Genomic DNA, 24,137 nt, shown 5'->3' on the forward strand with positions numbered 1-24,137 from the left:
AGAAGAACTCAGAACCGCAAATTGCACCCTCAATCCTAATCATGCTAATCCTGAGTGTGACAACCCAAAGTGCAATGAACTCAAACCACTTCTAAGACGACTTAAGCTTCATGATATGCTCTTAAAAAAAGTAGCAATCACCACCAACGGCTATTTGTCTCTTATGGGTCCCAAGTGATACCCAATTCTGTGAGGCCCATATGTAGTGGAGTCAGCTGTGTGGAAAGTGGTGTCTCAACTCGGATTCTTTTCACAACCCCGTCTCTCCCCCTTTCCTCGATATATCTTCCCCAAATGACACAACAAGAAGACCCGTTCTTCCCACCTTGACTTCGTCTCTTACCCGTCCTTGGTCACCAATTTCTTTTCTTGCCTACTTTCTTTGTCAGCATCTACGGCTGCTACAGGCCAGGCTAAACCGAGGCTCCCGAGATTTTTTTTGCTAGCGTTTGGATTTACCTACACCCTACGTAAGTGGTGAAAGGTATTGATAACATACGACGCATAACGATATTAAAGTTTCAAACACCAGAAACCATCTTCTTTCCATATTCCTCGGCCAGCTAATATCTAAGATCTAACTTGTTTATATGATCCAAAAAAATCTCCAAACCCGATATAGACTATTTTGATCATTACGAGTAGGATTCGACAGGGTCCAAAAGTGAAACCAGTCATATTGGAAAACCGAGTCGCAGGCCCAATTTTCAAAGTCAATAATAAAAAGAAACTTAAGTTCAGCTTTTGTAATTGTTCTATCTTTTTTTACTTTTTTTTGAGATTTTTTTAAGTTGCACGGGTTGAAAAAAAATTTTCTTCTTCTTGCTATGGTCATCATAAGCCAATCTTCAATTGAAATTTCAGCCAAGCCTATTCCTTCATCACCAAGTTTGGGTAATCTTTGAGAAGTTGTCTTGCAGTACCTTCTCTAGACCTTGCCCTTTTTCTAATCTAATAAAAATATTATAATTAGCTAAGACGCAAAACTGAAAAATAGAAACAAAAGGAGCCAAACACACGCCCCCAAGAAAAAGCCCATGATTTCCAAAAACATTTTTCAAAAAGAAAAAAATCTCCATAATAGCTGCCTATCAGATTCCAACGGCTACATATTTTCCCAGTCAAGGGCGGGTCCCCAGGAAAATATTCCCATTCCCGCGTTGATTTCGGTGTCGCTCGCCGCGGCATTGAGAATAAAAGTCCCACCTTTCTTTGTCTTCCCCTCTCTCTCCCCCCCGCTAATCTCGCAAGCGATCGAGAAGGCGAAATAAGCAATAAAGATCCCACATTTACCCAATTTTGGCTGCTCTCCCAGCCCTCTCCGATCTCCTCACCCTATGCTCCTCCGCTCCCTGCGATCCTCTCCCCTCTTCCTTCAAGTTCCCCCACCGAGATCTACCCTTTTCCCGAGAATTCCCCCGTTTTCCCGCCCTCTCCGGCGCCCATTCTCGTGATCTCGGCCATCTGGGTCGCCGGCGGTCCGGCGGGTAGCCCCCCGGTGATGGGCTGCGTCGCATCGAAAAAGGCGGTCTCCGTGACCCCGGCCGTGGACTCGTCGGGCGTGCTGAGGTACCACAGGCAGGGATCGGGTGCGGCCTCGGCCTCTTCCTCGCGGCGGCACCGGGCCGGGGAGGCGCGTTCGGAGAAGGAGGAGGAACGGGATCGACGGGAGCCCGGGGACTCTGGGAAGGTGAGCGTGAAGAGCACTAGCTTGCGGAGCTTTCGGCTGGGGAGTCTCGCCAATAGTCTTCAAGGGGAGCAGGTTGCTGCCGGATGGCCGGCTTGGCTCAGCGCCGTCGCCGGCGAGGCCATTCAGGGATGGGTGCCACTCAAAGCTGACTCCTTTGAGAAATTGGAGAAGGTAATGGGGAGATTATTTAAACCCATGCTTGGCATTTTCTTAAAAAAATCGGATGTCGTTGATAAATTCATCCAATATGAGTATAGATGCAGAAACATTTATTTTGTTTGCGACTTGTTTGAAGTAATCCATGCCAAAAAATTTGGCCTTTTTGATCCATCTATTGATCCATTGGATGCCTTTCTTCGGTTCACCGAAGAACTGTATTTGTTTCCTTCTTTTCATTTTTTTTCCTTTTTTTTTTTTTGGTTTTGGGGGGGGGGGGGTGAGGGAACGGTGGAGGTTGGTGAGGGGTTGATGCAGTCAGTGTATTATGTTGGAAAATGTTTGTCTGAGTGAACAGTGAGTTAAAAGTTAAAGAAATTTCACCTTGGACGCTCAAATTACTAGGTAATGGCTATACATATATGACCTTACTTAGATAACGTTGATCACACATTCTTTCCTAACTGTCATTAAAATAGTGGGAACTTACCCAAGTGTTGTAACAACTCATACCCAAGCAGCTAGTTTCTTGCACATGAACATGATTTTGGGGTTCTTGACTGAATTAATTATAGGTTTACATGTGGATAACTCTAGTGGCTACTTTATCAACATAGTTTTACTTTGCTTCCTTTCATTGCCTGTTTGCTGACTACTTTTTGGAAAATGTTGACTGCATGTGAAGATTGGACAAGGTACCTATAGCAGTGTATTCAGAGCGCGTGATCTTGACACAGGAAAGATTGTTGCCTTAAAGAAGGTGCGGTTTGACAATTTTGAGCCAGAGAGTGTTAGGTTTATGGCAAGAGAGATACTCATACTTCGCAGGCTTGACCATCCAAATGTTGTGAAATTGGAGGGATTGATTACTTCTCGGATGTCATGTAGTTTATATCTTGTATTTGAATATATGGATCATGATCTTGCAGGACTGTGTTCTTCTCCTGAGATCAAATTAAGTGAACCGCAGGTTTGTCCATGTTCATTTAATGTATATTTGAGCATCTGCTTAATCGACATGCCTTCCTTTGTTGGTGAAAGTAAAGGATTTGATAATTAGAACCTTTACTAAACAGTATATTGCTTTTTTCCTTTTTGCCTTTATTTAACTTTGTAGATCAAGTGCTACATGCACCAGTTACTCTCTGGACTTGAACATTGCCATTTACGTGGTGTCATTCATCGTGACATCAAGGGTGCGAATCTTCTAGTTAATAACGAAGGAGTTCTGAAAATTGCTGATTTCGGTCTGGCAAACTTTTGCAGACCTGGACATAAGCAACCACTAACTAGCCGTGTTGTGACTCTATGGTATCGACCGCCTGAACTTCTGCTGGGTTCAACAGACTATGAAGCAACTGTCGATTTGTGGAGCGTTGGTTGTGTATTTGCTGAACTTTTTCTCAGGAAACCTATCTTGCAGGGCAGAACTGAGGTAATTAGTTAAAGGTTTCAGGTTCCACTGCATCAATCCTAGTCCATTATCTGATAATTTCACTACTTCCGTTTCCTTTTGCTGTTGAATTTTGTTGCTGTTGCAAACTAAGGGGAGAAAATGTAACAACCGTGGCAGTGAAGATGAGAAAACAAAAAAAGAATTGGCAACTTGGGTGAAGCAGCTTCTCTTATTAATCATCATTGGTTTAGGAAAAAAGTTAGTGCAGAGCAACATATAAAATACCATAAAAAGAGAAAAAATCAGAAAAAAATAGAGTAGGAGGTATACAAAACTTAATCTGTTATGGCTTTCGGAGTTAAGTCAGGGTCCAATACAAAACAATTTGACAAGCTGGTGCTTCTCTTAATTTATTGAGTTCATATGTTTTACATTTTACATTAGGATATGGAGTATGGAAAACGTGAGGTCTTATAAAGGAAAGTTTGGTGGTTCCATGGAGAGGACAGAAAAACTTACCTTCTGCATGTTAAAGTGGGAGTGACGTGCTCGTTACAGGTAAAACAGGAAGTATGGGAGAAAACAGAAGAAAAGAAAAGAGATTTTTTTTAAAAAAAGAAAAGATCTGGAAGCGTTGGAGCAAGAATCTTACAGAGGTTTCCCCTTATAATCTGTCTGGTAAACACAGCAAAAGCTAATAATATGTGACATGTTGTCAAAGGCTGATAACATGGCGGGTCTTGTTGCTTGGGTAGTCAAAGCACTCCTCAGTTTTCAAACATTATGCTACTGTGTTCATGCCAGAAACCCTAACAAATTTCTTAGCCTAGGTTCCTGCAGTGTCATGGAAGAATATTTGTGAATTGTGATCTACATGAGAGCATTCATGATATGAATCTAATTAATCCGTCATGCCTGCAATGTTGTCATCTTCAGGACATCACATTCCCTGCAGTTTGCAGTTAAAATATTAGTCTGGTGAAATCATGGTATCCACATGCATGTAGAAGCCTGACTAATCAGTATTACACTTTTGGTGCCTAAATACATTGTGGAAACTTACTAACCCCATTGTTCTTTATATAATTGACTCTTTAGGTAAAAATACTTTGTTGCCTAAATCATGGTAGACCTTCATTGATAACCGCTTCCTAGATATCTAGTTTTTAGAAATGATGGCTTATGATTATAAATAGATATGGAACAAGACAAATTGACATCATATCCACTAAAACTCTTGAACTCTATATCACCATTATAGCAGTAGTATAGCATAAGTCTGCCAATTGCACCTTGACCAGAACTTGACCCAATATAAATGAGGTCAACTTATAAATGGATGCGTCTCCCACCAAAGTATGAGATTGCTATATTTTTCTTAATCTTTTAAGAATGGTTGTATATTCTCGAGTCTAGGCAAATACAACTTTGACCAAGAGAGAGACAGTTTTCCATGAAACATTTAGGGTCACTGGGCATGTAAAGAGACCTAAGTATGGGTGTTGATCCATAATCTCATAGGCAGTTAAGCGAACTAATCAAATCAGCCTCAAACTGTCTCATATGAGGACACATACGAAACCATAACCTTTTGAATATCAAGACTGATACAAGTTAGCATGATTAGTGACCGAAAGCTCCTCAAATAAGGAATTCAAGTTTTAGTTCAAAAGTAGTTCTTATCAGAAAAATTAAGATTTAGTTTGTGAATCAAGCATCCTACATGTGTAATAGATTGGATTAGGAACCTATATTCGCTAGCATTGTATTTTAGGTGTGATGTAAATGACTTTATATGTAGATCTTTTGCTAGACCTTAATTACATATTTTGAAGAATGATCATGAAATGAGAAAAATCGTCTATTGCTTAAAATAAAAATAATATATAGATTTTGAGATTTGATCAAATTCGAAGGTAATAATGAGACTTGAGCACAATTATAATCTTTATGATCTTCATCTTCCCTCTTGTCTATTTCTCTTACTCAACTTTCGTTGAATCTCAAGACCCTGGTACAAAGAGATTGCATCATCTTGGTGCTCTTCTAGGGCCACCATTTGCTTTATTCATATGGCCAAGCAAGATGACCATCAATGTGGAAGATATGAGAGGTCATCACCTAGTTATAGTTGCCTGAATACCTAAAGTGCCATAAGTCAATATCAAGAGAAATGCATACAAATATGTAAGCCTTGGCTGTTACAATCCCACACAATCTTGATATCTATCTTTGCGGCATTGCCCTACTTAGCTGTTCATGAAGGGGTTGGTTTTAAGCAGATGGCAAGACAAACATATCAGATCTTGCTTATGAGGGTCATATGTTACATATCTGACTGTTTAGGAAGTACTACTAAGTGATAACTTTTTACTGCCACTTATTTCTTGAGGTGGCCAAGATATTTCAACTAATGCAATATATAGAGCCATATCTAGAAGAAGCTTTGAAACTAGTAGTATCAAAAGTTGCTGCATTCACAGCTTTGGAGCTAGATGTGATAGGTATTGTAGTCTCAATGTGAGTGTTCTAAATGAAGATTTGACCCCAAATGACATTGCCTTATAGTGACCGTGTGGAAATTGTAAATATGCCAATTATCACAAAATTAAATTGGTCATATTTAGAATAAAGTAATACATTTGCTCCATAGATTGAAGCATGCATTAGTAGTCAAAAAGTCATGGAACTAGCACTCTAAATCAAGATTCGCAGTACCAGAACCGGCACCCATGCCCGTAGGTTGATGGAAAACCCAGACCCGAGCCCAGCCCGAATTCAACACAAATCTTAAGTTAAACAACTAGCAATGACACTTCCGGCATCTGCCATCACTGACCCCACCTTCGAGAACCGGCTAGCCTGGCTCCGGCTCAAGTACTAGAGTGGCACTAGGATGAAGGCAGAGCAGTGGCGGGCTAGGAAGTCTGACGGCGAAAAGAACAAGGTGATATTGCCATTAGTGATGCTCAAGGAGGCGGGGGCTAGCGGTGGAGGTGGGCTACAACCCTATCAGCAAACGGCTTAATAGGGAGGGTAGCCAGGCTGGGTCAATCATGGTGATGGAACAACAATTGGACATTAGGTATCATGGTGGAGCAATAGAAAATCCAAACGAAAACAAAGATGAAAGGGTACTTCAATGGAACGCGGTTAGCCGACAATAGGGGGCTCGCCTTCGCCTTGCTTGACCGACAACTGGCGACTGACGATGAGGGACGAGCTTTAGGGATTGGAGTAGCAGTGGAGGCTGAGAGAGGAGAAGCCAAGAATAGAGAACCCTAGATGAGTTTTGATTAGGGACCGAGACTCTTTGAGAGAAGAAGAGCCTAACAAATCCAGGAGGACTGACCCATTTTGCTTTGGGAGTCAGGACTCTTTGGAATTGAATTGGGTTCGATGGACCCATTTTGCCTAATAGGTCGGACTTAGCTTGAGGAGGACAAACCCATTTTGGAGCTGAACTAGACAGGGTCGAGGCCTGAATTCGGGCTTTGTCCAGGCTTGAGTTCGGGCTGGGCCTAGGTTCGGCCAATGATATACCTAAGCTCGACCCAAAAAAGAAATGGGCTCTATGTTTTAGGCCTAAATCTGGTCCAAACTTTTTTGGGCGTAGCTCATAGTTTGACCTGAAGTCGGTCCGACCTGAGCCATTTCCAGCCCTACAGGGGTCGAAATGGGCCCCATTTCCGACCCAATGAGCCTCAGGCTGGCTCGAGCCGACTTCATTTAAAAATTTTCAAAATATATATATATATATATAAAGGGACCGAAGCCCCTGTTCTAGTTTTGCGGAGGAGAGGGGGCTTTCTCTCCCTCCGCCTCTCTCACTCTCTATTGCCCTCTCCTGTTCTCTCCCTCCCTTCCTCCCTCCCCCTCTCTCTTTTCTCCTCTTTCCTTCTTCTTCTCCCCCTCCCTTGCTGGTTTCTCGATCTGAAGCAAGAACCATCCTGGTCGGCCTTCGGACGACTCAGTACGCCCAAACTAGGCGGTTCAAGACGGTACTGCCGACCTTGCTCTAGACACTTGATGTACTTCAGTCTCAATAAACTTTCATTGCATTCCATTGATTTACAAATAAATATTTCATATCTTAGAGCCATTTCAAAGCTCAAAATTGAATTAGCGATGAGCTTCACTAAATTTCCTATAGTAAGAATGGGTCCTGTAAACAATGGGATGCCATTTCAAGTTTCTCTCTTGAAGTAGACTTTAGATTTGAACCATCATGGTGGTCTTACATGTCAAGCCCCTCTAGATGTGGATTAGTGGAGAATTGGTGATGCACCATGGAACACAAGTACTTACTCTACTATGTTGAGTATTCATGATACGAAGATAGATGTTAGCAACATACTGGTGAGTTTGCTTAGGTGAAAATAAATTGATATTTTGGAATGTTACTGCCAAAATATAGCAATGGATTGTTACAATCTTAAAGGATGAAAATCTTAAATTTTTAAGTAAAACTTATTTGTCTCATTAAAACTTTGAAATTGAAATAGTAAATGTCCGAAAAAGTGGATGTGAGAGTAAGGAGTCCAAGAGTAACAAGGTGACAACTAATAGAGGTTGTGGCAAAAGAGCTGGTAAGGACAAAAGTCCAAGAGAATGAAGATGTTGTTTGACAAAGGGTGAATGGAAGAATTGGCCCTAGTCAAAAATAGATGGTTTAAATTTTAAAATCAGTAACCATTAGAAAGGTATAGCTGCATATATTTAGAAAAAAAATTCAAACAACGAGAAATTTTGGCAAGAAAAACTGCAATTAGATGGTTCTGAAGCATAAAAACTTTAGAGAAAATGCTCTCAATTATAATAGTATTGAGTTATGTAAAGCTCTAAATTGTAGGAGGGAGATAGACTAGAACTAGAGAACTGCTATATAAGACCGAAGGCTTGGAATTTGGAAACCATAAAGTTATGAAGAGGGGATCCTGATGACTCCTCCACAGGAGGTCTCGAACACTATGATGGACTAGCACCATTGACATTGGTAAATTCTATCATGGACACCATTCACCATGCTGAAAAGGGATTGCTTGGATAAAGCATCTCTAGTTTTTAAATGAAAGATCTATTGCCACCATTGAAATCCCACTTGGGAGCAGTGAAACACCTTTTAGTCTTGCGGATTTTTGATAGCTTTTTTGGTGAACGCTATCAAGTTACCCCTACAACTTGGGATTCGAAGAACTCGAAGTATCCAGAGCTTTGGGATGATTTCTAAAGCAATCATGATGAGCCCGGGAAAGCATTATTGATTCTAATGCTAATCGACTCCAGAGCTAGCGTCAAAATTTTCAATGATTCATTGATTCCCATAAAGGCCACAGACCCTTATTCATAATTCTCGTAGATAGAAATATTATATTGAGGCACTCATTCTATGATAGATCTCAACTCACCCTATTTGTGCCTTTAATGGGCTTTTAGTATTTCTGACAATTGCAACGTCCCATTTATCTTTTCATGTCCAAACAAAACAAGTAAGATTTTCTAGATCCAATTAGGGGTGGCAATTGGGTCGGGTAAAATATTCATTAACCCAAACCCTACCTATTTATTAAATAGGCCAAAATTTCAAATCTGAATCCGACCTTTTTATTAAACAGGTAATCCGACCCGACCTACAACCTATTTATTAAATAGGTTAAACAAGTTAAACGGGTTAAATGGATTTAAACAAGTTAAACAGATTAAGCGGGTAGGGTTAAACAGGTCCGAAATAGGTTAAGCAAGTTTTAAACAGGTTTTGAATAGATTAAACAGGTCGAATCATAATCCGATCCAATTATTAAACAGGTCAAAATGGGTTAAACGGGTCAAATGTTTAAACTTGAATCCAACCCATTTAATAAACAGGTTTAGATGGGTTAACCTATTTACGACCCAAACTTGTTAATGTCAAACCCAAACCTGCTTAAAGCGGGTCGTTTGCGGGTCGAGTTGATGGGTTGGATCATGAATTGCCACCCTTAGATCTAATAGGACTGAATCCCATCAACGTATTGCAAAACTATCATAATACAGATATTAATTTACTATAATATAGTTTGATATGTGACTCTTTTCGAACACAAATAAAAGAATTGTTATACATGCCAATAGATGATATCTGCATAAAAGCATGTATATGTAGGTCTAGATGGTTATACATATACATACATACAAACATTCATGCATACTTTCCTACATACTTTCTTCATACGTGTGCATTTGTGTATATAGATTTGTATAAGTTTCTTATCTTAGAAACATGATTTGTAAGCAAACCCTGGAAGAAAAGGTATTGGAGATGAAGATACAATATTACAGCATAGTGGAACATAAACAATGGCATTTGCATATTTATGTGTGGTTTAAAGCAATGTTGTTTTTTAGTTATGATTGCTTATCTGCCATTCTAAATTATGCGAAAAATGTCCTTCTTCTACAATAAAACTAAGGCTATTAAGAATTTCGTTAATTTGATTTAAGTGTTACTATTTGTTTTCTCCTTTTCAGGTTGAACAATTACACAAAATCTTTAAGCTTTGTGGTTCCCCGGAAGATGAGTACTGGAAGAAGTCCAAGTTGCCTCATCCAACAATATTCAAACCTCATCATCCTTATGAGAGTTGCCTCCCAGAGGCATTTAAAGATTTACCAGCAAGTGCTGTTGGTTTGTTGGATGTTTTTCTGTCAGTTGAACCTTGTAGGCGTGGCACTGCCTCAACTGCTCTTGCTTCTGTGGTAAGCATTATGTAGATTTGCTTTTACGTGAAATCTTTTATTTGATATTGAGCTTTTACACTCTTTTCTTATCTTCTTTTTTTTTTTTCCTTTTTTCCTTTCTTTTGGGGGGAGGGAGGGCCTTGATGCAATGGTAAGTTTGCTCCATTGCAACCTAGGTCACGGGTTCAAAGTATGAAAATAGCTTCTTCGCACGCAGGGGTAAGTTTGCATACTTTTCACCCTTCCTAGACTCTGCAGTGACCAGAGCCTTGATTCTTTTTCTTTTTTTTTGTTGGGGAGGGGAGGGGGTGGTGGATTTGTTCAAAATGAGAGGATTGCTCTTGGCTTTTTTTTTTGACAGTCTTTTCTTTGTTTTACGTAAGTCAAAAAGGAAAAACAAAAAATATGATATTGTTACTCTATAAATAGAGGTAAATAATTGAAGGATAATCTGTAAACTTTGAAACTAGGGCCTCATGTCATAATTTAGTTATTTATGCATTTTAAAAAGGATCACTATATTTCTGAGACATCGCATGATTAGTATAGGCTTCCACATCTTTTATATAGAATGTTTTTTGATAAGATATATGATGTTCACTCACCCAAATTTCCATAAGATAGCAAATTGTAATGGATCTCCATTCTTCAACTCTTTTGAAAGTTGAGCAAAAACCCATACAGATACTTTCCCATGGTAGAGCCATCCAACATAAATGATGAACATTCTTTCCATTTAACATGTACCATTGTACCTTTCCATGTCAAGGTGCATAGATGCTCCTAGTCATTCATAGTAAAGACAACTGAACAACCAAAAACTGATATGCCAAAACCAAAGTTTGCATTACCAATACCGGTGCTCGTACCTGTATCTCTAGCCAACTTCTACAATGTTGATATGGTATGGTTATTGGTACTGATATCGGGTCACTTGATACCTGTTGATATGCCTGGTACAGACTGTTAGGGTAGCAGTACTGCAAATAATGGCCAAAATGATGATGGCACAGAAAATTCATTGATCTTTTGACTTACATATCCCGATTCAATATAGAAATTCCATGTGATGATAACATGTGTAAAGTTAGTCTTAAGGACATTGAAAGGTCATAATAGTAGAGATTAAATATAAATTATTGCTAATTAATCTACCTTCTGTGCTTAATAATTGGGGCATATATAAAGTGACATAACTGCATTTGTGGCCTCTCGATCATCTTGAACACGTCCAGATTTTTTCTAAACAAACATAAAAGGTCAAGGATGCTGAAATATTCCATGGCTTCAGTCATTCACCGACTTTTGGTTAGCAGGTCAAGTCCAACCTTGATGGCACTTTATATGTAGCATGAGCTTACAGTCAAGCGTAAATTTTCTCTTCATATATAGAATCTCAGGAGACAATGATGTCCTGGAGATTCAGCACTTTGCACCATCAGAAATGGGAGTATTTATTAACAAATACACAGAAATAGGAGAATGGCAAATTGCCGAGAAAACCCCAAGCTAAGTACAGAGCAAGCCCAGGATATTTGTTTATTTTGGCCTTCAAGATCAGCGCAGATACATAATCTTTTTCACAGCTTGGTGGTGTTGTCTTCAGCTTCTTTAAGATCAAACTTCTTCTCCTGGTGCTTTTATATGTAAAAAGCGCAATCCATCGGATTAAATATTGATCCATGTAGCCGCTTATCTTAGCATATTTCACCTGATTATTTATTTATGATTTCTTCCAGACAAACCTTTAAGATCTGTTCTGCTCTGTCATGGTTGTACTTACTGTTTGTTGGTTCCTTATGCTGTTGTGCAGTATTTCAGAACAATGCCATATGCATGTGATCCATCAAGCTTGCCAACATACCCACCTAACAAGGAGATTGATGCAAAAAGTCGTGAGGAGCTCTGCAGGTGAGATGTAATTATTTATGTATATATGAACTATGATATTTCTGATTGAGAATTATTTTTTGGAAAACTGTACAATTTTTCATAACTAGTGTTACATTCTCTAAAGGAGATCTACTATAATTTATGTATTGCTGTAGTGACTTTTAGCTTATGAATTCCCATGTGACCTTGTGAAGAATTTTCTGTAGTGGCATGAAGAAGATAACAACACATCATTTGTAAACCTATCCAAGAATTTTTTATGGAGAGGAAAAGACTTCCATCATTTTATGTTAGAATTATGTTAGAAAGATCTCCCTTTCTCCTATGCGAAAAATGCAAGTGTTCCAGAACCTAAATGAAATCTGCAACTTGATCTAGTTAGTCAATGATAAGGTTCTTAAGGCCTTTCCCATTCTTAAAGTTGGACCTATGATATAAGACCTTATATTTTAGTAAGAAGTTCTATCTCCCAAAGTGTATGACAGCACTTTCCTTTTGGCAGCCATTTTGATCATTGTTTTTATGGCATTTCAGGAGAAGGGTTGTCAGCAGAGGACGTGGAGTAGAAGCAACAAGAAGACCAACAAGAGCACAGAGACCTCCACAAGAACCGAGTATGCTCAGTAAAGTAGCAGATCAACCAGAGGTGTATTTCTTTTTTACCTTGACTAACATATTTGAATGATTAATGGACATACAAAATACTTGAGCATGTGTTAATTGAAAAAACTTTTTTCTTTTCTAGGAGTTGCAGATCAATACTCATGGAGTCAATAAAAATGATGTAAAACAAGACCTTAATAGAGTAAATGGTGAAATTAGATTGTTCGCAGATCTGCAGCCAGTGCCAGCAATTAATCCTCCAAAAGAAGGGCGGCATGTAAAGAACTACTCCCAAGAGGATTATTCTTTCACAGGGCCCTTGCATGTTTCTGTTTCTAGTGCCTTTGCATGGGCAAGAAACCAGAAAGAAGGCTGCGCACAAGTTAGATCTCACAGCAGGTCTAACTCAAGAAGTCATCTTTCTGGTGCCATGGATCCATCTTGTAACCTGCGAACCGAAAATGCTCATGACTTGAAGGGACAAGCAAATGGAAATGGATATGAGGCCCATGCTGATTCCAAAGGACATGAGCCACGTGCATTGGCAAAACAAGCAAATTTGAAGAAGTGGACCCAGTTAGAACGACCAGATTCATTTGATTCCTCTGACATGTTCCATTCTCAAGATCTGTCAGAAGCAGTTTACATGAGAGATGGAGCGTCATCAAAATATAGCAACTTGGTACTGGTGAAGTTACTCTTGCAGTTATTTCTTAATTACTCTGGCAATTCAGCTAGTTAATTATCTTTTCGTTTGAAATTTCTTAGGGCTATCAGGATCAAGTTGACAGAATTGAGTTCTCAGGGCCTTTGTTGTCTCAATCACATAAGGTTGATGAACTTTTGGAGAAGCATGAACGCCACATCCGCCGAGTAGTTCGTAAATCATGGTTCCTAAGAGGTAACCTGCAATTCCCATTCTAAGGGAACTTATGGATAGCATTTCATAATTTACTCATTTTATTCTTTCAAGCATAGGATTACAAAGAAACATAAGATGAATAACCAGCCTTAGTAGCCCCAAAAAGGTAACTTGGAAATCCCATTTTAAGGGAACTTATGGTATGCATTTCATACATTTATCCGCTTTGTTATTGCAAATATAGGTACTTATAAAGAAACATGAGATAAAAAACAGCCTTTGTCCATTTGGATGGATTAAGCAACCACGGCAAGTGTGATCATAAACATTCTTACTACTTCATTCAAATCTTCTCAGTTCAATTATCTTCTCAACCCTTTTTATTGGAATCTGAGACCCCCTGCTCATCATGTTTGGTAATCCTTTATAGTTTAGACTCAGGTTTTGTGCACAACCACCACATCCTCCTGAGCTATCATCTGTCTGTTTTGCTTCCCTTCTTTCTCATGTGACTGCTTGTCTGCCCAACTAAATAAAGCTTGTCTAACTTAGAGCATCTTGGTATTTAAAGAAAGTCCCAGCAGACCATTAAAAAGAAAATGAGAATCTCGAGAGGGCTATTAGTTAAGAAAGCTCGTAATCTGCATGAAATTATAGTTGAACACTGAATCTTGACATTCAATATATACTCACGTGATATCATATTATATCTACATTGATTTCAACAGCATCTTTTGTACTAGTTATGCTACTTGAATTTTGCTCTGCTAGGGTAGTAGTTTTACTTGTCTCACAATCTTTGTTTGATTAGTTTTTGACCAGAACTCCAATATGGTTTGTGTATTTTATTCTCAGTATGTATCTGCTATTTAGTAGAATATTGATTTTTTCTCATTGGTCTTAATCTACGGTGGCAGGAAAGAAGCCAAGAAAGTAGAAAACCAGGGCTTGCTTTTTTCTAGTAGAACAGAAACCCTATCAACACTGATGGCTTCGCCATGCATGCCGGGAAACTAACATCTGGATGAGCTCAAAAATGATGTCAGATATGTTGGATGAAGTATTGAGAGTGTTCCCACAACTGTTGGGTGAAATGAAGTACATTTCTAGTTGCTCTGATTAACAATTCTTTAGCTGTTGATATAAAATGTGGTGCGAAGAAGTTGGAGCCCACAATTCCCCCTTTCAAAACTGGGTTGGTGGTGATGGCAAGCATTTCTGACATCTCAGAAAAAAGGAGCATGCAGGGTTGTTTGGAAACAAATTGATTCCTTGGTAATCTAGCGGTATCGTGGTGCTCAGCAAGTGCCCGAAGCAGAGGCCAAGTTTGTGTAAAGATCATTGTATAGAAATAAAAGGATAAGTTCTTCTTTCAGCATCAGCCAGATAAATCAAATTTGTGAATGGGGGCTAATTGCTGAAGTATGCGGCCAATTTGTTGATATAGCAATCATAGTTCAAACTAATCTACAAGTTGGCATCAGGACATGCCTAGATGCATCCCGTTCAACTTCTAAAAGTAACATAATTGCAGTATTGATATGAAAGCGAGGGTCTTTGAAAAGAAAAGGATGGTAAAGGTTGCATGCATTTGGAGATCATTTTCTATAATCTCTTTTCATTCTTATGCAAGATGAAAGAAGTATAATATGAGTAGCCATTAGGCTTGCTTATCCTCTAATGTGAATAAGAAACCTTATCCTTCAAATGGTTTCTGAAATCTCCTGAATTATTTCAGAATTCATTGATCCTGCTTCATGTGATTAAGTATCCTCTGAAAGTATCGACACGATAAACATAAAATTATAAAATCAAAAAATTGATACTAAAAATTGATTCTGCCCTATAAGAATGCCTTATTTTGATCGGTTGGTCTCATCTCTGCTGAGATCTTGGCCTAAACTTTTGGTTTGCTTCTCAAAATCTGCAAGGGACACAAGATGCAACAGAAATGAGTAATAAGAATGAGGAAGCATTTCTTTTACTGACTTGAAATTATTCGCTGGAATATGGTCCTGGTTTGTTGCTACACTCCTGGTTTTGCTTATTGTGGGATGAGAAAATTCTCTTTTTATCGGTTTGTAAGATTTAATGTAGGTTTTAGCTCATCTTGCTGGTAAAGGTCAGTGTTGCTTGTCCTAGAGATCTAGGTTCAATCCTTATCTTCACCATAGTTTAAATGGTTATGGTAGTTGAGGAAAGATATATTGTAAGGCTTATTGCCTAACAGATATATTATAATTTAATTATCAAATTTTGGCTTGATTTATGTGATATGTATTGATAAAATGTTCCTTTTTATTTCTTTTCAATAATCCACTAAACTAGTTTGGCATCATTCAAGTATGAAATACTTGCTACTTCATGGATCAACTGATTATACCATTTTTCAAAAGAAGTTATTAAATAGAAAGGTATATTCTATATTTGATTTTTTTAATCCATTTTTCTGATCAAAATATCCTTAGTTCTCTCCACGAATATTTTTGTGAAAACTATCATTAAGAAGTGAGATTTATAATCTACATGCATGTCTATTTATTCCTGCCCACCATCACTTCCATAGTTTCTCAATGGCATTCCAAACCAATTGGATTCTATTTTAAAAAATAAAAAAAACTCTACCTATCTCTTGTCCACATCCCCAAACTATTAGACTCTATTAACATTTAAAAAATAACTAAAGAACATTGATACTCTTTTTTAATGCAGGTGTTTTATCTGTCTTATCCCCCAATGTTAAACTCTTTTATTGGGATATTTTCTTAAATATGTATTGCACATGTCCAATTACCAGTCTTTTTTGATATTACAGAATCGTATAGTGAATCAATTTCATCGATACCAATATTTTAGCAAATTAGTTACCAGATTAAATTTTCCCCTATCTTTCTTTATTTTTCTTTAAAAAAAGAGAGGGAAGATCAGCCCACGAAGTTATTTAAATTCAATTTCTTGGAGATACATATTCCATTAGTTAAAATAGAACATCCTATTCATGGAAGATGTGACCCTTAGACTATTTTCTAGTTAAGTTGTTAAATAAGGAGAACAGGTCTAAGTAAACCTGCTCTCAATTATTATCTTTAATTCAAGGTTTCAGCATATTGTAATAAATATATATGTTACACCTTACTTTTGTGAGTGGGGAGAATTCTAACCTCACCATCTACCCTATACACTCCCATCCTCTTTCTTGGCCGAAGCTCAAATCCCCAAGCAGACCCAAGCCTAGTACTTATGGAACCAAGGTACTGAGTAATAGGAGCCAAAACGATGGTCTGACATCTTGTAGAATTGAACCCTCCCCATCTTAAGTGGCAAGTGAATGTACCATCCAAACTAAAGTTCGGTAGTCCTTATTACACCTTAAAATGAATTGATAATTAGAAGGTGCAGTTTATGTTCACACTGAATCTTGAAATTTTGTGCACCACATATCATGCACCTCACGCGGTACACAGCAGGGGACCTGAACCACACCCACAAATAGTTTACCAAAAGGTTAGAATAAAGGTTAATAGCTGAATGTCTCGATATGTTTGTTCCAATTCAAGTCACAGGATCTTGTTGGCCAAATTATTCAAGAAAGGAGAAGGCATTCATGAGGGTCATAAAATAGTTTGCAGTTGCTTGTACCAAGGGATCCTAGGGTCTTGTGCTTGGTGTTATAATCCTACAGTGACAAATAAAGGAGGTGCCACATAGATTTATTAACTTGAGCTAGGCCTGGTCCTCCTCCTAACAGTTTAAGCTTTGGAGCTGCAAGTCAATAACAAATGGTATCAGAGTCGGAACCATTATATGCTACAACCTTTATTAGTCGTATAGGCTTTTTACTAAAAAATATTAGGGTTGAAGAGGATATAGTAGATCCCCCCCCCCCCCCCCCCCCCAACCAGGTTGAGTAGGAGCCAATCGCGGTAAAGGCATCATGAGATTAGGTGCAAGAGATTTGTATAGTTCAATATTGATTAACAAAAAGGATGCCACATGGATTTATGAACTTGGGCCAGTCCTCCTAACAACTTAAGCTTTTAGGCTGCAAGTCCATATGACACCGAGTAGGCAAGAGGGCTATTGTTGTTTTAGGACATTATTGCTAAACCGAGGTTCATTGTGACCAATGTTGAACAAAGGTTACAACAAAACCAACCAGATTGAGATCTATATGAGCTGAGAAATGGCATGTTAGGATACCTTAAATATGATTCATTTTCAACTAGTATCATATAGAAGGCGCTATTATTATGTTGGAACTGAATTTCTGAGTGTACTGTGTTGAGATAGAGAGAGAAATTATTAATAGGCTTGCATTGTTTACATAAAGGGTTTAGCATCAAAGCCTCTTTTCCTCATCCCCCTTCCAGCCCATGAATTGGATGCAAATGCTTGAGCAACAATACTTCCCACAGGCTTCAATCATCATCGAGTGTCACAAGAGTTGGGATCTGGCCATGATTAACAAAATCGATCTTGTTCAGCCTCACACAGCACAGGACCTGTTCTGGAAGTTCCTCCAGCTTCTGGGCCTGCATCAGTATTTCCAAGGACTACTTGTTACTTAAACTAATTCAGACACTAAGACTAACACCCTACAAGACAAAGCACAGATTAACATGGGTAACTTGGCTCTCCTTTCCAATATATTTGCAGATGATCTGATACTGACTACAGAAGATGAAATAGATCGGATACATTAATGAAGTCATAGATCACGACAGCATGTACAAACCAAGTTAAAAATTACCTGGATAGTTAAACCCAAATCCAGAATCCCATTCTTTAGACAATCTCGGAATGATTCAAGACCCTTTCTTGATATGAAGCTGAAGCGATGTATATCCAGGTCAATCTCAAAGTAATTTGGACCCTGCAATCCACAAATAATAATGAGCACTGTTTACAAAACATATACATATTTAATGGGATGCATGTCCAACACATGCAACTGCAAAGCTTCATCAACTGTAATTCTCTTCAGATGTAAACTTGTGTTACACCAGAGAACCAAATAATTTCTGCTACCACAAAACTGATGCAGAAAGACATGCGAACATGCTCAGTTTGTTGAGTCCACTAACATTTTTTTTATATGATCTGCTAAAATTCTACAAATACTTTTCGAAAAAATACGGTAGCACTTTTTATTCCAAGTTTAAGCTTCTACACTACAATGATGACCTATTACACTGCTGATGATCCTCAAGCTTATCATAAGTTATGAATATCTTCAATTAGGCTCTTACATTACAAAACGTTATCAGTGTTCTCCGATATGTGAGGTAGAAAGAAGTTTCTATACCTGATAGAAATTGTGTTGAGGGCGTGAAAGCACTGGCTTTTCATTATATGCTTGTATGAGCTTCCTTTCTGCAGAACTTAAATGGAGATCCTCAGGATTTACCAACCCAGCCAAGATTTTCAACCTTTCTCTATAAGGAACTCGGGAATCCATTGCAAATCCTTTAATTCTTTCGGTTTCATCATCAATAAATCTCTGCAAAAAGTTAATTTTATCAGTTGAAATATGAGTTACCGAAGGATCTGAACGATTCATCATCACCTTCTTTTATAGTGAGAGCCTGATTAACAAAATTGCACCACTGGAGAAGAATTGTAGAAGATTGACGAAAAGAACCTTACCCTTATGCATTCTTGGAAATTGGAAGAAACCTCTTTGTCAAAACAATCAGAAATTTTAAAGTATAATACAAGGCTTATGCCTTCCCCATCGCTATCACCAAGAAACATTGCAGCAGGATAAGTAGGCATCTGTCATGACAATACATAATAATATAAGACAAATCTAACAAAGGTTCGCCATCTCGGTATAAGACTCCGTACTGGTGCCACACTAGCACAGTGTCAGTACGTTATGGTATGAAATTTTTTTGGCATACCGGATGTTGGTATGCCATCCGTACCGAGTATTGGTACCAAACTAGTATGGTACGGTATATCCCGTACTGTCATAACAAAAGTTTGAGAAAGATGTCCCACGTACCTGAATATTAATAATCAGGAGTGAGGGAAATTTGTCGTGAGGCTCGACATGTGGAAGCTCAATGTGTTGAGCAATGTGATGTACTTTGCGTGGGCATACGAACATATCAACACCAATTGGATAGTATGGGGCATAGTTTGGAGCAGGAGATTTCTTCTTGTCTCTGCATGACATTTTTCAGGAAAGTGCAGGTTAAAATTAGAAAAGCAGAATACAAACTTAGGAATATGGTGGAAACAGGGCATCAAAATTACTAGCTCGAGAAATTCATGCCTGAAATAGGTTTCTCCACGAAGCTTGAAAGTGGAAGGATCAAGAAGAGACCAGCATCCTGATGTTGGTTTCTCCCCTGGAGAACAAGGAATTACGAGCCCTCCTCTCGGACGGAATAATAATCGCTTTGAGGCACCTACTGCAATAAAAAGCCACAATTATCATACTTCTCAGATTCTACAAAGAAAAGAGTTGAGAGAAAATTTAGTGAAACATGATATCCCTTTTCAATCGCAATATTTGCATGACACTGCTATTCTGTCATTGTATACATGGACCCAATTATACGCAGAAACAAATGCAGTTCAGGAATTTGACATGTTAATGGAATGCAATGGTGAGCATAAGAAAGCAATTGCCACCAAACTTTTATTTTCAGAAAATCAAAGCACAATGACCAAAGAGAGGAAATAGCAATAGCTTATAGAAGAGACAAAGGTTTGTAACTCTCTTAGGAAGTTATCAAGACAACCCGGGAAATTCTCTGTGTAGTTTTACCAGTCCTAGAAAATAAATGCGCTTATGACATTACCATCTAACAAAAAGGCAAGTTCAAACTATAAAGAAAAGGTATGTATGAGCCAATAAAGACATCAGAATAAATTAATACTTTGCGATTGCATCCATAATATACATCTGTTTTAAGAAAAATCAATAATTTAGCAGAAGTATATTATTGTGGAGGAAGCAGAGAAAGGTTCCAAGTGATCATTGTAAAGTTTATCAGTATTGATACAATTTTGCAACGTATGGCTGCATAAATTGAAACTTCAGGAAATTTTGAGATATATAGTTTTAACTGAGATGGTCAAGTTTTGTGCACATCATCATATCAGTGCTTACCATTGCTTCCACATTTTATTCTCAGCAATTGAGTAGCGATGCTAATAGGAACATCGGTGGAATAAGTAGAAGGCAAAAGGTTGTACTTACAAAATGCAGTTGCATCTTCTCCATCATAAGACTTCCTCTTATAAGAAAGCCTTAAAACCGCTGTCTTCCTTTTTTGACACTGTGGGCTAGCACTTGGCATTTGAATCTTATCGTTAAAGCTTACAGAAGGAACTAGCTTACGTACGCGAGATGGCGTCCTGCTCTCATGACATTTTTCTTCTGTGTCATGTTTTTTAAAACCTTTAAAGCTACCATATGAGTCTACCAAAGTCTTTGTCTTGGTATAAAATTCGGCGCCTTTCATTCTAAATCTGGCTTCATCAATCTTTCCCATAGAAAGCTTGTAACGATGCGGACTTATCATTGCAAATCGGTCGAGATCTTTAAATTCATCTTTGCCAGTTTTTCCTCCATCTCTTTTCAAATATTTTTCAACATCCAATGCTACTGGAGTGCTCCCACAAAACTCCTCAAACTTGCACATGGCATCCCTAAAGGCATTTTTATACTGCAGCTTTTGAGTCTCAGTTGCATTTGCAGATGGAAAACAGTCTGTATTAAAAATAATCAGGTTAGATAAAGTTGGAAAGATCATAAGCAAATCTAACAAATAAGATAACAGAGATAATTCACTCTACCTCCATGGACGCTTCTGAAATCATCGTCATCATCAGATTCTAGAATACTGACAGAGTCAAACCATGTATCCTCTTGGCGTAACCCTGCATCTGATTTGAGACACTGGTCAAGGGATGCTTCTGTATGTAACGCTCAATGAAAGAAAACATAAATGCAGTGTATTAGATACAAGCTTCAGGTTAATATAATGATCATATATGAGATCCTTTTATTGGCAACAAGAGCCATCTACTAATACATGGATAGGTAATCAATTAGATATTCTATCCAGTACAGCTGCTTTTCTCTCTCCGATTGCATCAGAGAACCAACAACAGACCTCTCCATCATCTCAACGAGGTTGGTACTAGGAAAATGATACAGAATCAAGGAAGTGCTGAGGCTAGCGGAGATACAAATCAAATGAGAAACAGGGGGAACAAATGCATGATCCTGTATCAGTGTACTATATTTTCTTAGATCATGAAGAACTCAAATATAGAACTCATAATTGCAATCAAACTACAAACAAAAGTAAATTATAAAGAGATTTGAAATCAAAACTTAATTCTAAGTGAGAGCAAAAATACCATTATCATCCACCTGACTATGGTGCCATTGCACCTGAGTAAGATGCAATGTCAAGTTGGAAGCCTCAGATTTTCGATGAGCTGTTGAATCAGTCTCCACATGAACAAACTCACTAAGAGCAAAATCTGTCAAGCAATTCCCATCGCCAATCTGGGATTTGGGTGCATCAGGAGCTGAAGTAACAATCCTTCCATGGCATTTCTTGGATCTGGGAGGGTACCGTGGTCTGTGTCTACTCCCTGATTTGGATATGCAGGCACCCATGATGATAGCTTGGTTTTATAGAATCTGCCAGAAAAAAGAGAAGCATCCTTCATATAAGATCGAATATCGAGGAGATAACCAGAGTGAATCATAAAAACTGCAAGAGCCAAAGTACACAATCAGTGGAGGAGAATATTAGAACAGGTAGATTATTGATCGAGTTTAAAAAATGTAATAGTACACAATCAGACATTCTGAGGTGATCACAAAGAACCACATAAGACATTTCTTGTGTCCATTCAAACACAGAGTCAAGGAAAAAGAGCAGGCTGGTTTTACTAGTTTCTATTGCAATATGTCTGGCAATTTATATAAGAATTCGATCATTCTACTCGTGCTTTTATGGCTGCTGCAGTTACATTTGCTCGAGGTTTCAGTTGTTTCAATATTCTCTAATCAACTTAGAATTCAGTAGCAGGAGTGCAATAATCATTATTTCTGGATCGTTTCCTTTGGATTTGTATTTTTGACATTTTCCATGACTCAACTGCCTCAGGCAATTTGGCAGGAAGGTCTAAACTGGGAGCAATTGACAGTTAAAGCATGCAAATAGATCTAAAGCCAGTGAGAGAGCATCACTGTGTTGTGAAACAGAAAATCTCAGAAGTATGGAGATGAACCAAAATGAGTGCTTTGCATTTAGGTATGATGAAAAAAAAATCCCAACAGCTTACCAATACCTAGGCTTACCTTGCCTTATATAATGGAAAGGTTGTCATCACTTTTGTCTTGAACAAAATATAAGTCAACCTATCACGCTAACATTATATAATTCGCAAATGATTCAAATGAAAAGAAGAAACAAAGACACAGTAAAACTAATAAGACTGAATACAGCATGATGAAGACCACACAACAAAAAAATAGTGACAGGTTAGTCAAAAATTTTTGAAATGGAGTAAAATAACCAAGCCACCTCACATAAGACAACTCGATAGTAGATTATAAGAATCAGTGCATGCCTAGGCTTGGCGAATTTAACTGTAACATATAACAAGAGAACTCCTAACATAGCCAGAAAGGAGCAAAAGCCAAACCACCATTGATTTCAAGCCAAACAACGAGCTCAAGGCACTGAGATGGCACCTCGCCTTCAAAGACAGTCTATACAAAATATCAACCCAAACAAAAGGGGAAAATGTAAATAGAAACAATCTGTCATAAATTAATAACGGAAACTATAGCTGCTAATTATATCACACATAAAAAAAATGGTGAATTACTCAGAAATGGTACCTCACACTAAGATTCTCTTTTTATTGAGCAGAAAACCTTGAGAACTGGTTTAACTAAAAAGCAAAAGGGGTTAAAGAAATCCCACGTCACCTTGATGAAAATATACAGTCACAGAAAAGGATGACATTTTGTAATAAAAATGATGATGACGACGACGGCGATGATGATCTAAAGACAAAAGCATAAGTTAGGAAACAAGAGAGGAAAGCAGAGTAGAGAAGGCCTCGAGGTCAAAAAATTTCGACAAATTTCAATGACAAAGCAAGGAAACCAAATGATGTATAGCTACTAAAATATAAACGGATTGTTTTGGAAAATAGATAAATTGGTCAAAATATCAAAACTCGAAGCGGAGACGAACAAGATGTTTTTTTTAATATAAAAAAAAAGGTTGGTAAAAAGGAAGATATAGAAAAGCAGGACTAAAAACATAAAAACCCAAACCAACAAAACAAAAGGAGCAATCAAATGAAAAAAAGTATTTAATTTACGTGGAAAAAGTAATAACTAAATGATTAAAGCATTGATCAATAAGGCATGTACGCAACCTTAACATCTAAAAGCATAACATATTGTAGGCCTCAAAAGAAGGAAAAAAAAAGATCACCATAAAAACAGAGACACCTATGACATTTTAACGACAAGAGAAAACAAATAGAGAAAAATGATCCATAGAAAAAGGCGACGGAGAGACACAAACCTGTGGGTTGTTGGACTACTACGTCCGCATCAAGGCCAAGGGAGAGAAGGTGATGAATGATCTATGTATTGAGGCCATGCTCATAAGTATTATGATAACAAAATCTTAAAAAAAAAACTATTTTTTTGTGAGAGAGAGAGGGAACTAGGAGGCTTTCCTCCCTCTCTGCGACTCTCGTCGTGGAGAAGAAGAGCCGTCCGTCGGCTATAGAGAGGAGAGGAGAGGTGATATAGAGAG

General features: G+C 38.1%; 2 protein-coding genes across 6 annotated transcripts; one reads left to right on the forward strand and one right to left on the reverse strand.

Annotated features, from left to right (window-relative positions):
* The first annotated feature begins 1,008 nt into the window (after window positions 1-1,008).
* Window positions 1,009-15,393, forward strand: LOC103707404 (protein IMPAIRED IN BABA-INDUCED STERILITY 1-like). Of its 2 annotated transcripts, none has more exons than XM_008791875.4 (9): window positions 1,009-1,861; window positions 2,532-2,816; window positions 2,964-3,281; window positions 9,750-9,977; window positions 11,773-11,870; window positions 12,387-12,498; window positions 12,607-13,137; window positions 13,224-13,356; window positions 14,235-15,393. In XM_008791875.4, the coding sequence occupies exons 1-9, from the start codon at window positions 1,502-1,504 to the stop codon at window positions 14,252-14,254; spliced, it is 2,085 nt and encodes a 694-aa protein (XP_008790097.3). In that variant the 5' UTR covers window positions 1,009-1,501; the 3' UTR covers window positions 14,255-15,393. The 2 variants fall into 2 exon arrangements, with proteins under 2 accessions (XP_008790097.3, XP_008790095.3); XM_008791873.4 differs by having other exon boundaries at window positions 1,015-1,861; window positions 12,598-13,137.
* A 2,132-nt stretch (window positions 15,394-17,525) lies between these two features.
* LOC103707405 lies at window positions 17,526-24,137 on the reverse strand. Of its 4 annotated transcripts, XM_039134070.1 has the most exons (11): window positions 23,901-24,137; window positions 23,291-23,368; window positions 21,700-21,988; window positions 21,130-21,219; window positions 20,531-21,043; window positions 19,598-19,736; window positions 19,325-19,487; window positions 18,964-19,092; window positions 18,623-18,817; window positions 18,068-18,190; window positions 17,526-17,849 (listed from the first exon to the last, which is right to left on the reverse strand). In XM_039134070.1, exons 3-11 carry the CDS (start codon window positions 21,962-21,964, stop codon window positions 17,736-17,738), a joined length of 1,731 nt encoding a protein of 576 aa, XP_038989998.1. In that variant the 5' UTR covers window positions 21,965-21,988; window positions 23,291-23,368; window positions 23,901-24,137; the 3' UTR covers window positions 17,526-17,735. The 4 variants fall into 4 exon arrangements, with proteins under 4 accessions (XP_038989998.1, XP_017698365.2, XP_017698367.2 ...); XM_017842876.3 differs by lacking the exon at window positions 23,291-23,368 and having other exon boundaries at window positions 19,598-19,733; XM_017842878.3 differs by lacking the exon at window positions 23,291-23,368 and having other exon boundaries at window positions 21,130-21,213; window positions 23,901-24,136.

This window comes from Phoenix dactylifera, chromosome 15 (assembly GCF_009389715.1).
Source record: "Phoenix dactylifera cultivar Barhee BC4 chromosome 15, palm_55x_up_171113_PBpolish2nd_filt_p, whole genome shotgun sequence".
Classification (NCBI taxonomy): Eukaryota; Viridiplantae; Streptophyta; class Magnoliopsida; order Arecales; family Arecaceae; genus Phoenix; species Phoenix dactylifera.

Coding starts and splice junctions, on each gene's coding strand:
- LOC103707404 (XM_008791873.4), top strand. CDS start 1,502: ATGGGCTGCGTCGCATCGAAAAAGGCGGTCTCCGTGACCCCGGCCGTG. Junction 3,282..9,749: donor TCTTGCAGGGCAGAACTGAG/GTAATTAGTTAA, acceptor TCTCCTTTTCAG/GTTGAACAATTACACAAAAT. Junction 9,978..11,772: donor CAACTGCTCTTGCTTCTGTG/GTAAGCATTATG, acceptor GCTGTTGTGCAG/TATTTCAGAACAATGCCATA.
- LOC103707405 (XM_039134070.1), bottom strand. CDS start 21,964: ATGGGTGCCTGCATATCCAAATCAGGGAGTAGACACAGACCACGGTAC. Junction 21,044..21,129: donor TTTCAGAAGCGTCCATGGAG/GTAGAGTGAATT, acceptor TTTTTAATACAG/ACTGTTTTCCATCTGCAAAT. Junction 19,737..20,530: donor AGAAGATGCAACTGCATTTT/GTAAGTACAACC, acceptor TTTTTATTGCAG/TAGGTGCCTCAAAGCGATTA.